This window comes from Curcuma longa, chromosome 11, assembly GCF_044706935.1.
Source record: "Curcuma longa cultivar G26 ecotype Majalengka, Jawa Barat chromosome 11, ITB_CL_G26_1.1, whole genome shotgun sequence".
Classification (NCBI taxonomy): Eukaryota; Viridiplantae; Streptophyta; class Magnoliopsida; order Zingiberales; family Zingiberaceae; genus Curcuma; species Curcuma longa.
The window spans coordinates 26,651,834-26,667,874 of NC_133871.1; the positions used below are offsets into that span (position 1 = coordinate 26,651,834).

Consider the following 16,041-nt stretch of genomic DNA (forward strand, 5'->3'; position numbering starts at 1 on the left):
TTTCAACCATAAGCAACCAAACCCAAAGTAAATACACGCTCGTTTGTTATAGTATTTCTATGAACAAGCATGCAAGTGTTGCACTATTAACAGAAAATATTAAATCTAGGATGCAGGATTTTGTGAAATCAGGTCCTCAAGCGAAACAACAATTATAATTTATTTAAATTCATCAAGTAGAACCCAAAAAATCCAAACTGTCTAATATTTTTTCAATCCGCAAACAAACGTCATCTCACTTAAACAATTTGATAGAAATGCGCATCTGATTCTTCACCTAAGCAATGCGTGTACATCAAATCTTTCTTTTGATCGAAATAACTCATTGCTCTCTGTGCGAAAAGGATAGAAAACACGACGGCAAATGGGAAACCGAAGAGGGATTGATTGGAAACCAAACCTCGGCGGAGAAATCGGCAGCAAGGAGAAGAGCTGGGCGGCGGCCGAAGCTACCCAGAACGGCGAGCAAATGGACAAGCCGAGGAGACGAAATCGGATCTTTCGGCAGCAGCGCAGGGCGTCGGAGAGAGGAAGGCGAAAGATGGCGCACGGCAGACGCAGCAGTTGAGAGCGATGTTCGGGCGGGTAAAAAAGGGAGGTAACGGAACGGAGGAGGAAGGAGGTGCAAGGGCGGTGAAGCGGACTCGTCGGGTGAACCGGCGAGCCTTCCAAGTGGACATTAGATGTGGGCCCTCCATGGGAGGGCCCTTTCTCCGGACGTTGGATTTGAGCAAAACCTAATCACAACCGTCGATGATTATTCTGTAATACCAATGGTGGAGATCAAATGCTGATCGAATCCAACAAATGAAAAATAAAATAAAATAAAAACTTTCTTTCATTTCTTACATTGTACCACTTTTTGCACAGTGCCTTTCTTATTTACTCTATCCACAATCACTAAAAATAATATCTTGTAATAGAGAAATTTTAATTCTTAATCATTTTCATTTCATAGTTCAAATATTATATTTTATATGTAAGATAGAAATAAAATATCCTATCTTTGTTAATATTACTAGAGAAGGTGTTCATGTAGTGCAATTCAAAGTATTAGGATTTGCCCTCGGGACATAGCTGAGTTGGTTACGACGTAATAGACTTGCAGAAGAGGACAAGGGTTCGAATCCTGGCGAAGTCAGACAATACATTCCTGCGTGTCGTAATCAACTGCAGTTTCTCGATTTACCTTCTCATAGATGGTCGTGGGACCGACCGTGTGGGGCCACTAACGCTCTGTTTGGATCGGGTGAGGGACGGTTCATTAATGGAAGGGGAAGGGAGGGGAAGGGAAGGAAAGGGAGGAGAAGAAAAGTAACCTTGTTTGGGAGGAAAGGAAGGTTAAAAGGAAAGGAAATAGAAGTTAAAGATATAAAATGTCAAAAATATCCTTAGTATTTTTTTTTACTACGGACACCCCTACCAAAATCGGGCGCAGGACCTCGCCGCGTCCATCCTCTCGGCCTCCGCCCCGCCCCAGATCGGCGCTGCCTGTTCCGACGTGGATGCCTTCCTGCGCCGCCACGGCTCGGACCAAAGTCGTGCCTTCTTCTCCATCGCCTTCCCCTCCCTCATCTGTCGCCTCTTCGGCTTCGACGACGTCCCCCACCTTCCTCCGTGGCCGCCGCCCGCTCTCCGCCTTCCGCCCAACCACCGCCGACGAGGGCGCCGCCGCCACTGAGGCTTTCAAGCACCCCGCCATCCTCTTCTCCCCCGTCCTCCCGGTGTGGCGAGTCTGAACTCGGTTTAGAAACGAGGATAAGGATGGGTAAAATTGGAATAAATTTACTTCCCCTTCCTTACACCCCGATTTGGGGTGTAAGAAATTGTACTTATTTATGAGCATGGAAGGGGAAGTTTTCCCCTTCTTTCCCCTTCCCCTCCTTACCTCACCCCATCCCAAACACAAGTAAAATTTTTTTTCCCCCTTCCTTACCTTTCCCTCCTTTTCCCTCACCTCCTCCCAAACAGAGCGTAAGGTGGCGGATCTTTTTTTTTTTTTTTTTTTTTTTTTTTTTTTTTGTAGAAAAGTGTTATATCAAATACGATTTTAAAAAAAAATAAAGGTAAAATTGTGATTAAAAAATAGAGGATGTGTTCTCTATATGAAGGCTCTGAATCCGATCGTAGGGCATCCCATCGACGAAATCCCTCTTTCCAGTCTCAACAAATGGCGATGATCCCGGACTTTCTGGTAGAAATCGATGATGTCTTCGGCATCGTAGGCTATTTCTTTCAGTCCCTATGGCGATGATCCCGGACTTTCTGGTAGAAATCGACGATGTCTTCGGCATCGTAGGCTATTTCTTTCAGTCCCTCAGCCAAGAATTCACGCGAGCATGCCTCTTTTGCTCGGCATCTTGAAGGAAGAGGCTGAGCCTTTCCAATCTCCTTTGGAACCTTTTGATCTCCTCCTTCACACCGAGCACTTTGCAGATTGGAAAGGCTTCAGCCCCTTCCTTCAAGATGCCGAGCAAAAGAGGTATCAAGACGCTTGCGTAGATTCTTGGCTGAGAGATCGGAAAGAAATAGTCTACGACGCCGAAGACATCATCGATCTGCACGTTTCCAGGTGGCGACAAGTTACTGAGCATTCATCCGTCCTCATCTTCTTCTTCGTCTGCAGTAAGCTCTCCCTTCGTTCTTCTTGCTTTTTTTTTTTTTTTGCGTGTACCAAGTCCCGTCATGAGATTGCTGTGAGTTTTGAAAGACTTAATGATAGACTGAAAGAGATTAACAACGATGGCAAAATAACAGCAAGATTAGGGCTCTTAACAAGCCGTCAATGGCCACAAGATCTTCAACTAAGATCTCGTCCAACCATTTCTTTGGAGGTTAAGGCTGACATCGTAGGGGCAGAGATCAACTATGCTGCACAGACTCTCATTAGCATGATACTCAAGCATGATCATAAACAGAATGGTGTGTTTGGGATCACTGGGATGGGTGGGATGGGCAAGACCACTCTGGCTCATAAAATTTTTCATGACGAACGGATCAAGAATGATTTTCCAACATGTATATGCATCCATGTGTATAAGAATTACATGGCGATAGAGCTACTCAAGAAAATGCTGAAGCAAGCAAAAGGGAGAGATGATTGAGGTCAAAGCATAGAAGAACTTGAATCCAAGCTTGTCGGTGCTCTGGTTAACAGATTCTTCATTGTGCTTGATGATGTTTGGAGTGTAAATGTGTGGACAGATGTGCTGAGGAATCCCATTCTAAATGCAGAATCTAATGGCATAATCTTAGTCACTAGTAGACATGTAAAGGTGATGAAGGACATAAGAGCCGGTCACATCCACCATGTTCAGTGGATGGACGAAGATGATGGATTGGAATTGTTTCACAAGATCATATTCGAGGACGAGGAGCACGAGAACCCTGAACTGAATGAAATGGCAGCTAAAATCGTTAGCAAATGCGATGGGCTTCCTTTGGCAATCAAGGCGATCGCGGGAATGCTGATTTCGAAGAAAAGGACCAGGAGAGAGTGGGAAAGAGTCCTGGAAAGTGATCTATGGAGAATTAGAAACAATGAGGATGAACTACCAAGAGCTTTGTACTTGAGCTATGAGGATTTGCCCTCCGTTCTCAAGCAGTGTTTCCTTTGTTGTGCTTCATATATTGACATAACATTTAGCACTGACCTCGTCCGGCTTTGGATTGCTGAAGGCTTGATCCACGTGCCAAATGGTGAACTGATGGAAGAGTTGGCTGAGGATTACTACAAAGAACTAGTTATGAGAAATCTTCTTCAGGTTAATCCAATATATGTACTAGAGATTCAGTACTCCATGCACGACCTTTCTCGAGCTCTCGGTACTAATTTGATCGGAGATGAAGCACTTGTAATCAGTGATGACCGAGTTGCAGACACAATTCCAAACCCATTAACAAAGATTCGTCGATTGTGGATGTCAAGCAAAGGAGACGCGCTAAGGCTTCCTGGTGCAGTTCTGGAGCAGAAGAGTTTGAGAGTCTTGCGACTTTCCGATAGCAGTGAAATAAAGACAATTGAGGACGAGGCAGCTGCACTCCCAGCATTAACGAATCTTCGAGTGCTGGATGTGTGCGATACGCAGATTGAACGTCTTCCAGCTTTCATTTTCATGAATATGTTGCTTCTGAGATACTTGGGCCTTGACCGGACGAAGATATATGAGCTACCTGAATCCATAGGGCGCCTTGCGAACCTACAGACTTTGAACATCTCTGAGTGCGTGTGTAGTCATCGTTAAGAACAAAGAGTCTTTGCTTTCATCTCTCTCAATAGTTTAATTCACCAAACATCATAACTGAACTCTAGTCTATTTTTGATAGATTCAACATTTCATTTCGTAATGATCTAGATTCTCTCTGAGGTTATACTTTTTCTATACCTTATGGTTGGTTTTTCATTTATAGCACCATTAAACACAATTTTCTTTTGCAATTGGTGCAGTTTGTTGTTTCGATCTTCTTTCATAATCATGCCTTGTCTGCTTTAAATTTAAATTTGTTTTCTGCTGCAGTTAGAACTTTTTTAAATGCTTGCACCATGAACACTCCTTTCTCATGGAATGACAACCATGAATACATCTTCAATTGCATAACACCTTTAACTTGCATATAGAGATTTTAGCATTTGATCTGTGGACTGTCTCTATGAACACCTTTCTTGTGTTACCGAATAGGTGGTTATTAGTGGAGGATCAATATCTGCACATACTCGTAACTGCTTTAGCTTTAGCTCGTTTCAAGGGCCTTATTGGGACTTGATCGCATAGGTACGAACAGTCGATATATCCATGGTCGAGAATTTTGACTACTATTTCTTTCCAGAAATATTATAAGTACATATTCCATATCCAATACCAAATTATTTTCATTCAATTCACCATGGTATATTTTACGCAACTCGCAAAGGTATCTAGCTACTTAAGTGATCTAGACTCTTCATATATACCTTATGTTGCATATTGATCACATATAAATTTCTATAAGTTCTGTGGCCGCATCTGTGTCGAATACTAAGTAGGCTTTTATGTGTCTTAGTTTTCAGTAATTTATGTCGATATGCCTGAAAACTCAATGTATTCATAAGGAAAGCAATTGCCAACTTATATGGTAGCCATTGAAGTAGGTTTGAATTCAAATTTTTTCAGTAGAAACTAAGAATTGCAATGCTCATGGCTAAACATGATTTTGCAGTGAGATATAACATCCAACTCTTCCAAAAAAATGATTTGAAATCGGAGACCATGTATCTATTTCTTTGAACTCGAAGAAACCTTTATCCAATGTCGAAACTGCGAGTGGATCTATGTTCCTTCGATCCAAAATACAAAGTAATTATGCTTACCTAGAAAGTGACAACTCGATAAGTTAGCCAAGTAACTTTAAGACTGCAGTTCAGTCTTAACACACAAATGAGTTGGCAAAAACTGATTCATAATAGGATAAGTTCTTAGTCAAATTTTTTCTTACCAGAAGAATATTTCGTTATTTTCTACCAGAATATCCTACTTATTGAACATTTGCCCAAGTTTTTTTTTTCTTTCAATATCATACTGCTTCATGGATTTCATTCACTATATTTCCTTTTTGGCTACAGGGTTCTGGAAGCAGTCTCCTATTTGGTTAAGGAAACAGCTTGTCGTTCCTTGTTTTCATTTCCTGATTTTTGTAATAAATGTTTTTTTTTCATTAGAATCAAGTATAAAAAGTTAATATGTGTTTTTTTGCCCAATTCGACATTTTTATAGTAGGCAAGTTCATATTACTAAAAGGAATTTAATCATATTATTGTTAAGGTAAAAGTAAAAAAAAAGAGTACCTGTTAATTTTTTATTAAGAGAGCATCCCATATTGATTTTTTTATTAAAATAATCCTCTACTTTACTATTCAAATATGTATAATTACTAAATATCCTCTAATATTATTCTATATTCCACTTAAAATCTTACATCGATCAGATGTGTTATAGCAATTACAATTTTATAATTGTTACAATATAAATTTACTATTCATATTATAACAATTACGATTTCGTAACTATTACATCATAAATATTTCAAGTTACAATAGAGGTAAAATTGTGATTTCCAGTTAAAGTATTTCAACATGCCTCCAAAAGACTTACCTCTACCTCTTTTGAGAAATAAAATCTAATGTGTAATTCTATTCAATGTCGACTTCTTGCTGGGTAACACATTTAATTTAGACTGTTTCAACCTAATCAAAAAGCATCAACTTCAGCCACGCGTTGCACAGAAGACGATAATACCGAGAGAAGGAAGCCAGGTTATAGCGTTATGTTATTCTACCAAGACAAGTCATTGTAACGTACAGAAATTCAAGGACAAGCACTGAAAGGTTAACTGAATCTATGAATTTGCTAAAGCAGTCTGCAAGTTGAATCGAACCCTCTACAGGATTTAAAAACTGAAAAATAAATAGAGAGAGAAAGCTATGGGAAGGAATTGCATGACTGGGACGTGCCGCTTTCAACATGAATCTACATAGATTCGATCCAAACCACTAAGTTCTGGCAGTTTGGAATACAAATATTGAGTTGGTCATAGGATCTGAAATGTCTGCAACCACAAGGCAGATTAGCGAGCAGTAATTGCTGTGAGAGATCAAGAATGTAACTCCTAATTAGCAGACTCAGAGAAAGTAATCGGGAGTTCTGCGAGTCACATCAGGCTCTCCTCTCCTGGGGGCTGGCTCAAACTGCAAAAGAAAAGCCACATTTATTATGAAGGTTGTTGATTATCCAGTTACAAAATCAATTAGGATGACGAATAGATAATGACTACATGACTCTCAGCAGATTCAATACAGAAACAGTGAGTAATCACATTCGTTGAGCATTGACAATTAAGGATGACATTATTTTGTGGAACTCAATCGATATTGTAATTGTCCCACCTGCAGAATTTGGCTGAAAACAAAGAAACCCAACGGACTTCCTCATTAGTTGGTGATAATTTCGAGCAACCAGGGTAACTTTTACAGTATTTGCACAAAAAATTTATTATAAAAAAAAGTGAAAATGATTTTATGGTGTAATTGGCAAATTTTCATGGCATCAATTTGTTGATTTCCTAATCTAAATGCCCAAACTTTTAGAGAGTGATGAACATATTTCTATCATTATTACCATCGACAACATTCAGATGAATAATAATATAAATCACAAAGCAATATCAACTTTAACACACTAACATAGAATAGATATACATTTACCTGAATGAATGTATGACCTTTACAGTCATCAACTTCCAGGATGGCAGCCATATTTCCACACCGATAGCAATAATTTGGGGCACTGAATATAGTAACCACCTTTTGGTCCTATTTGGAATAAAACCAACCATAAGAAAAATTGAGCAGAACAAAAAAAATCAAAATAAAATAAAATAAAATAGGTAAGTACATGTCCCCAGTTGTATCCTTCCATGACTAATTGATGTGCTCTGGCTATCAGATTAAGGTTATTAGTATGATTGAATTGCTCGGATATATCCTGAGATTGAAATTACCCAAAGTTGCCAAGTAAAGACAAGCTATCACAATCATAAGAAACCAAAAACATAAAGCCATACTTGACCAAATGTATATCCAGCACCACGAGGAGAAATGCCCCAACCACATCTGTCATCAGGATCAGACCATAAAAGATCACACATAGCTCCCTCATGTGGAACTTCTTGAACACGATCAAAGCTCCGTATGCCATCAAGGGTTTCAATAGTCGGAGATAACCCACCATGCAGGCAAAATATTTCTGATTCAACCTGAAAAACAGAAAAGAGGTTGTTATTAAATTTAGGTAGCTGTTTTCATGAGGTAATAGTTATAGGGTCAACAAGTATATTCATCATCATCATCAATGAATCGTGGTGTGATAACAAAACCTATAAAAAGCATCAATTCCAGGAACTATATTTCTTATGTTGTGAAGCAATAAATGCCAATATCAAAGTGAATCCGAACAGGCTAACCCAACATAATAGCATGCAGAATAAATATGGAATACCAGGAATTAGTTGACAATGTTTAAAGTACAAACCAGGGCTGTCAATGGGAAATAATCAAATAAATCAGTGAAGGTCTTCCATACATTTGCACTGCCATATCTGTATGAAAGAAAACAACTTAAAGAACTGAAGTAGAACAAATAGCTACAAAACTAGAACAAGATAAAATTGATATGCCTGATGTTTACTTTTAATAGTTTTGCTTTCAATAGATCCAAAAAATATACATAACACGATGATTAAACATTTGACTTTCATGCTTGATGACTATGAATGGTAAAAAATAGAGATGCTTTACAAATTCGATTGTGATGGAAAAGATGAGACATTTAGGGTCTGTTTACTTGAATGGAACATAGAAGAAAGAACAGAAAAAGTGACAAAAAGATATACATAAATAATGGAGCTCCATGTGTAATTTCGTGACTCTTTCCTTCCTGCCCTCATATCTTCCATCCAAGTAAATGGACCCTTACTATATATGCACCTGCAGCTTAGCCAATATCTGTTATCTTGCTGCAAGATGGGAAGTATTATAGCTAAATATTCATTCTAATATTAAACACCCACAAAGAACAACACATTGAACCAAGGACATTTTGTACAAGAAGTGTCACTTCAAAAGGTCCATTAATTAATCACTTAATCCGGAACAACCAGAACCACCTTATGGGTTCAATGTAGCAATAAGATCCATGCAGCTGATTTCAAATAGTTGATACTTGATACTTATGGGTAGTTGTTCTTGTAATTTCTTTTAATCAGAACAACCTAGTCAGTGGGAAAAAGAAGTGAAAAACAACCAGAGAAGTGTGAACTACTTGCTAGAACATTTAACGATTTCACAAGTATCTAGTAAGGAGATATTGACTTGAGATTTTAGTTAGTAAAGTTTTTATTTTAATGACAAACATGGAACAAGTACATAAGCAATCCATGTTGAACGTGAATTACACACACAAATCCACAAGTTGTCATTGAATATGATGAAAATTAAGAAAAAAATGTTAGGCATAGCCAAGTGTGAGATAAATGAGTAAACATGGGATATTAATGAAGGTGAAACCTAGGCAAAAAGGTGAGAACTTACTTTCTTAAGCATTCATCATAAAATCCATAAACTTGAGTAATCTGCAATGTGATACCACAGATTTAGTTTGGATACAGGGGCAATATATTTGAAACAAAAAAATAAAGATCCACAAATATTCATTAGTCAGTTGTTTATCACCTGTTAATCTATAGTCCTTCCATCAAAAAAAATGAAAAACATTGAGTTATTTGAGAAATGCATTGACATGTGTACCTGACGACTTTCATGATTTCCTCTGAGAATGGTAATTCTTTGAGGATATCGAACCTTGAGGGCCACCAAAAGCTTAATTGCCAATAGGTCAGTTCAATACATCAGATACTCATCAAGTGTCTTAAATTATAGAACAATTAAAAACCATAATGTCGCAAGGGAAATGAAAGAAAATTAATATCATTGCAATAAAAAAATGTTTGATTTGAATTCAATATAAGTCATGTTAAATCATGCAACATATAATTGAGATGGAAAAATATGAACGTACTCAACAAAACATTAGAAGATTAAAGTATGGTTCCAGGTACCTATCATCGTGGATGACTAGTATTACTAGTAGTCATAGGACAGCATGGAAAATCACATAGAAAGTAGCAGGTTTCAGGCAGGAAAAAATCAATAAAGCTCACAAGACTAACTTTTTAAAAAAATTACTCTCTAGGCTGAAGCCAACAAGTGGCCTTGTAAGTCGTGGCAGAGATAGACAACAAGAAAAAGAAGTAGAGGTTCTGTTAACTCAAAATTTAGTGTGCCAAGCAAGGAATACTTTAAACAGTATTGACTGCTAGGTTGAAGTTCAAGTGCATGATATATTCACATGCACATACATATGGAGCAGCAGCTGAAACATACTTACCCTTCAATGAGAAAGAAAAGGCAAACATAAATATGCATGTATAAAAGTCATCATAATTATCCTCCAAACAACTACAGGCAAAAAAGTTTGCTTTTGATGGATTAATGTTAAAAAATATAACCTTGCATAGAGGTACCACAAAAGGATATATAACCAAGCTCAAATAATTGGGACTAACAAAGCTTGATGATCATGATGATGTTTTCATATGAGATACCTAGAAAGTGATATATTCATTGTGTACAAATTAAGTACCCCATAGACATTGTGATCTTACCATACTATAGAGGAGAAAAGTGGCATCATATGTAGACAGAAAAACAAAATAATCTATAGTAAAACAAATATACAATTTCTTACCGTAACAGTTTCGACAGAATAGTACCCACGGTCCACATAATCACCCATAAATAAGTAGTTTGTATCTGGACACTGACAAAAATGGAAAGAGAATCAACCAGATGTTGCAAAAGTTGTTTTATCATATTTAAATAGAACAGTGAGTATACTTAAGAAGTTTGCTGTGTGTGATAGCATATTTGCACACTTAAATATAATCAGTCAAAAAAAGTTTGACTTAAGTAATTGATTACAAAGATATATACACTCGAGGATTTGGGACTCCATTGAATGAAATCATCATGGACCTTATTCATCTTCACAGAAGGGATAACAACAGAGCAGGTCAGGGAGGGTGGAAAAAGATGATACAACTCGTTTGCACCACATGATGATTCTAGGTTTAAGTTAAATGGATTAGGTTATAACCCATTTATGACCCATAAATGAGCAGACCACATTCAAGTTTTGTAAGTTGACTGGTGATGACTTGTATAATATGTTTATCAATTAATATTTAATATAAAATTTATATGTATAATTTATAAATAGGAACTCTAGTCTCTTATCCTTACACATGAATCTAAATTTATCAATAGACATTTGTATTAGAAACTTACCTAAGTTCATAAATTTATAAATTTAAATTATAATATATTAACATTAAAATAAATTTAATTTAATGGATTCGTATTAAAGGCATTGATCCATTGATTAAATAAGTCCGGGATTAGAAATAATGAGTTGTTGCTCAATGAGACGTGACCTCTTTATCACACATTAGGCCAAGTTGTCATCCCTTAGGGTGAAAATGAATTACTGTCCTTGTCAAGCACTATAAGTTGGGTGGGGCAAGGCATGTTGGGTCACATAATAATCTCTGGGGCATGATGTGGCCGGGCTGGGGTGAGGAAAGGCAAAAAGATTATATAAATCCAGTTGTGGAGAACATCCTACCCGATTCACATTGTCCTCTTTGAAAGCTGAAAATTTGTGCATTTGCAAATGCAAAAATTCAAATTTCATATATTAACTACAAATATTACAATATTCAAAAGAGATATGCGCAATAAAATTAAGTTAATTGTTACTCATTGTGATGAATTAATAATTTTTCCCGAAATCATGTATTTAATTATCAAGAATTGCATTGGATCATCTATGCAGGCATAATAGTTCCCTCACCTTCTCCATTGTCTTTTTAATATGCTATAAAGAAAACGAGAGATAAACTCTTTCCCTCATTTTACATCCCAAATTTTGACCCAAGTATACAAGAAGACTTAACCAATGAAATGATTTATTGCTATTGTTCATCAACCATCAAAGATAGTAGTACCTTGCCTCCAATTCGAAACAGCTCTGCCAGATCATGAAATTGCCCATGGATGTCACCACATATTGTCACAGGGCTCTTCACTGGCTGCAATAAGGTTAAGTAGCTGCATTAGCAGTGATCCCTACCTATTATGTCAACTATACAACAAAATAAGCTTTGTGCCCCAACTATTGAGGTCAACTAAATGGGTCTAATCATTCCATTGAGTATATTAGAGGTGAGTGTATTAGAAGTAAAAATGAAGAGTATAGCTTACATGTCAAGGGAATCAAAAAATCACAATCAAGACCAATGAAAGGGTAAATAAAACTGCCATACAAAAGATAACTGTTACTAAATATGATTTTTTTAAAAAAATCTTAATATTCATCTACACTGTAACAGTTATTGAAAATCATTTGGACTTGATATATATTGATATAAGCAGGATGTCCAGAACATAGCATTTGATTAGATCACATACCAATGACAAAAAAGTATAGAGTGCATTTAAGGACAATAATATATAGTGTTAAGATGACCCGAGCAACTGCATATATTCCTGAGTTGCATTGGGAGGTGCATTGCATAGGAAAAAAACAGCCTCAATAGATTAGCACAAATTTATTCTCTTTGCAATTTGAACATGGGTTCTTTTGCATAAGATAAACTGATCATCAATATTCCCTTCTCTCCAATATTGCATGAAAGTTCCACAGTCCACAGTCAAAGACAACCCAAGCAGGATAATTGTTTAGCAAGAGAGTAATAATGATGCATCACAGATCCACCCAAATCAAACTCATTAAAATACAGCCACCTTTTAAATTGAAAAAGTACTATAGCTACAGTAGTATCCATGAACCTCCTTTACACAGGTGGAATAACACTTAAGGGTGAAAATCCTAAAGGAGACAAATGGTTGTTAGAAATGGAGAAAAAAATACAAATCTCTAGGACTAGTTTTTATCAGAGTCCTGGATGCCACAGAGACATGGTCATGTATTCTACATATGGCCCATACTCTAGTAGATACCTAAAATTGAAATGAGAATTATGACTCATTTGAACTGGTGGATTTTTAATTAAGATTATAATTCATATACATTTTTCCTATTTACCCACTTAACAATTTATGTTTACTTCACATTTCCAATGACCTCCAATTTTACATGCAAGGAAAGGACAGATTTTGGAGTTTTAGTTGGTTTTAGACAATGTATAAAGTTGCTGAGAGATTGCCCCTAACATGCTGAAAAGCGGGATTTGTTTTCATGTTCTACCTAGCGTTCATCTCATTTACCATTTTGTTACTATACATCTTGTTGCATTTTATTCTTTTGTCAAAACTATTTAGCGCTTTCCTTCCTTGTACAATATGATTTTGTTTACACTTTATAGGCTTGTTCTATTAATTGAGAAAGGTATAAAATGCATATCTAGGTTGTGTGATATTTGCTTATTGTATTATTATTATTATGGTTGTGGATAATTTCTATCAAATTGTCATGACATTAATCCCACATCCAATTATAATATCATAACTTCCTAAAAGTAGAACACCACATATTAAACAAAATTTTGCCATGCAACTCGTTACTACTCTTACCATTATATAAGAATTGCCTAACCAATGAGATCTAACCAAGTTCCGATCATATGATAGTAATTTGGCCAATTATCATGAATACACTTTGGTCACAATTTTCTCAACTATCAATTTTAGCTTGCATTTAGGCATTATCAGAATTTTCTTAGTCTACATAGAATGTGATACTGACAAAGAAAATTAAAAAGAACCCCAGATTTATTTTAAAGAAGACAAAACTTGCGAAAGTTGAACTGTCAAAGCAAAATCAAAATATACAGACAATGTATTCAAAGATATATTGAAAGAAAAAAGAAGCATGTGATCCATGATGTTGCCTAAAAGTATTCCTCACCTGCACATTGCTTTCTTCCATCAATACCTCTTTGGCTTTCTGACACAAGGCTCTAACCTATACAACAATAGCAAAATCAAATTTGAAGAATGTCAACACAATGGCTTGCAACAATTGAAATGATTACTTGGTAAAAGCTACGAAATACAGATAGCTGTGTCTAAACATAATTAAAAAAGACTTGATTCACCTGGCATATCTAGGCAACTTTTCTTACTTGTTAGTTAAAAGGAATAAAAGTGAGTTAGAAACAGTATAAGTATTAAAAGTGAGTTAGAACAGTAAAAGTATTAGACAAAAAAACATGATATTTATGCAAAATCTCACTCTCTTCTATGATGGTTGAGATAGCTAATTATCTTTTGGTGCTTTAGCAGCTAAATCTAATACCAAACTTGACCCCAATGCCATCTTATTTGTAAATAATCGTCCTTATATCTTTTTTTTTCCAATCAAGGTTCTACAGCAGCAGATAAGTGATCATGGTTAAAAATATATGGGGAGGTCATCTGTGAGGATAAGCCATATCTCAAGATGTCCTAGTATTGGATGAGAGAGAATGCCAGATCTCTAGTTGATGTCACGATGTGCAATAATTGGTGATAGAGATTTCTCTGTCTGAATTCATTTAATCCTGTAAATTTATACAAAGCACCTTCTATCATTTATTTTTCTACACAATTGTCTCAGGCTAATACCTTCCAACCTTGGATCCAATTGAATAGTTTTCCTACAAATATACAACTATTGAGTCAATAATAACTGATCTGCACCTATAAACTTAGTTTATAAAAAATTACTACTACAATAATTCTTCTTATTTAAATCTATTGAAGAAAATAAGACACCTCTTATTTATAAAATAACTGATCTGCAGCTATAAACTTAAAAGGGCTTATTTGTTTAAACTAATTATACTATAATATATATTTTTTGAACCAATTAACAGAACTTGCTACTTTCCTCATTGCTTCAAGGGTCATGAGAATGCAAGAAGACATAAGAAAGAGATATCTTCCCTTCTCATTCATCAGATCTTTGTATTCAATTAACTTAAAAGATGAACCAAATACATCATCTTCTCACTAGTTTATCCTAAGGCAAGGCATTCAGTTGGATTTAGCTAATAGATTATATTATAATAGCTGAATCCATTAATGACCAAGAAGTATGCAACTGTGCATTTGTATGTGATGCAGTGATTTGCAGACCAGGGTGCATCGAATACTTTCTTAAGGAAATAAGTGTAATTTTTTGTTGGATGATAGATCATGTTAACAATTATAATAACATTTCGACCCTCATGCAAGAGGCGTGCGTTATATTAGCAAAATATAAATAACAATCAACTTGTATCAAAAGAAAACAAACTGATAATTGAAACTCTGATACTATCGTTTTTATTATTTACAAGATCCGGCATGCAGTGGAGAAATAAACCTAAACTCGTAGGAAACGAGACCCCCCATCAAATGGAAGAGCCCTAAATCCTCTATATTACCGGATATCCTGCAAAGAACTCCGATTTGTTTTAACAAACTAACAAAAAAAAACTCCGATTCATAAAGATCCACGAAGATTCGACTCTATCTGAAACGGACAAAAAACAACCACCAAAAGATCCAACCTCCTGTTCCGACAGTGGTCTGCACTGCATAAGCTGCTCGATCTGCTCGTCGAGGTTGCCATGGGAGCTGGGCGGCGCAGGAACTGTGTTCGCGCTCATTTCTTCTCTCCTCCTTGAATCCAAACCCTAACAAGATCCACACGCCCCCTGCGAGCCCAACTCCCTCGCTCTTCCTCTGAAACTAAATCTCCCTCGGCGACAGCGAGCGAAGGGAAAGAAATGGTGGGGAAAAGAATCGAAGGGAGGAAAATATCTGGATCTTTCACCCATATATTTGTGTCCGAAAATGAAATTTTAAAATAAAAAAAAAATGTTGCTGAAATAGGTACGGATTAGCTGAAATCTGACGAGCACAATATGTGCTAAACGATCGTAAGAAAAAGCAAATAAACATGGTCCCATATACGATAGGCTTCCCAATGATTCTTTTTCCTGAATGCTGTTCTGGGCATGGTTGAACTCTGATTCTCTTAAAATAGAACTACTTTCTCGGAGCTAGATGCCTAGATCATGTGCCCCGGCAAGAGTAGACGAAATTTATGATAATGAATTTTCGTAGAATAATGTTAGGCGTGTAAATATTGCATTGTTAAAAAATATGTTTAATGATCAAAAATATTGGGCAAAAATTAAATAGAGCCTTTTTATTGAAATTGTCGAAGAAATGTTTGTTTTTTATTTATTATCAAAAGGATTTTTCATTTTATCTCCGCATCTTATTTTTAATATTGGCGTAGTCGTTATAATTTTAGAGCCGTTAGAAGTTAGAACATAACACATTAATATTAATTAGAATAAATTATTTATATTATAATATATGATTCATAATTATTATAA

At 36.2% G+C, this 16,041-nt stretch overlaps 1 protein-coding gene and 1 pseudogene across 1 annotated transcript; one reads left to right on the forward strand and one right to left on the reverse strand.

The window, feature by feature from the left end:
* Window positions 1-2,159: 2,159 nt before the first annotated feature.
* Window positions 2,160-4,355, forward strand: LOC141841445 (putative disease resistance RPP13-like protein 1; annotated as a pseudogene).
* A 1,936-nt stretch (window positions 4,356-6,291) lies between these two features.
* On the reverse strand, window positions 6,292-15,441 carry LOC141838141 (serine/threonine-protein phosphatase PP2A catalytic subunit-like). The gene is made up of 11 exons (XM_074725542.1): window positions 15,205-15,441; window positions 13,578-13,634; window positions 11,656-11,739; window positions 10,338-10,409; window positions 9,338-9,409; window positions 9,122-9,162; window positions 8,064-8,130; window positions 7,597-7,788; window positions 7,428-7,517; window positions 7,238-7,345; window positions 6,292-6,721 (listed from the first exon to the last, which is right to left on the reverse strand). The coding sequence occupies exons 1-11, from the start codon at window positions 15,301-15,303 to the stop codon at window positions 6,656-6,658; spliced, it is 948 nt and encodes a 315-aa protein (XP_074581643.1). The 5' UTR covers window positions 15,304-15,441; the 3' UTR covers window positions 6,292-6,655.
* Between the last annotated feature and the right edge of the window lie 600 nt (window positions 15,442-16,041).

Excerpts from the sequence above, each read along its gene's own strand:
- LOC141838141 (XM_074725542.1), bottom strand. The coding sequence starts at position 15,303 with ATGAGCGCGAACACAGTTCCTGCGCCGCCCAGCTCCCATGGCAACCTC. Across the intron at positions 13,635-15,204 it reads GACCACTGTCGGAACAGGAG|GTTAGAGCCTTGTGTCAGAA; the intron begins GTTGGATCTTTT and ends ATTGTTGTATAG. Across the intron at positions 9,163-9,337 it reads GAAATCATGAAAGTCGTCAG|ATTACTCAAGTTTATGGATT; the intron begins GTACACATGTCA and ends ATCACATTGCAG.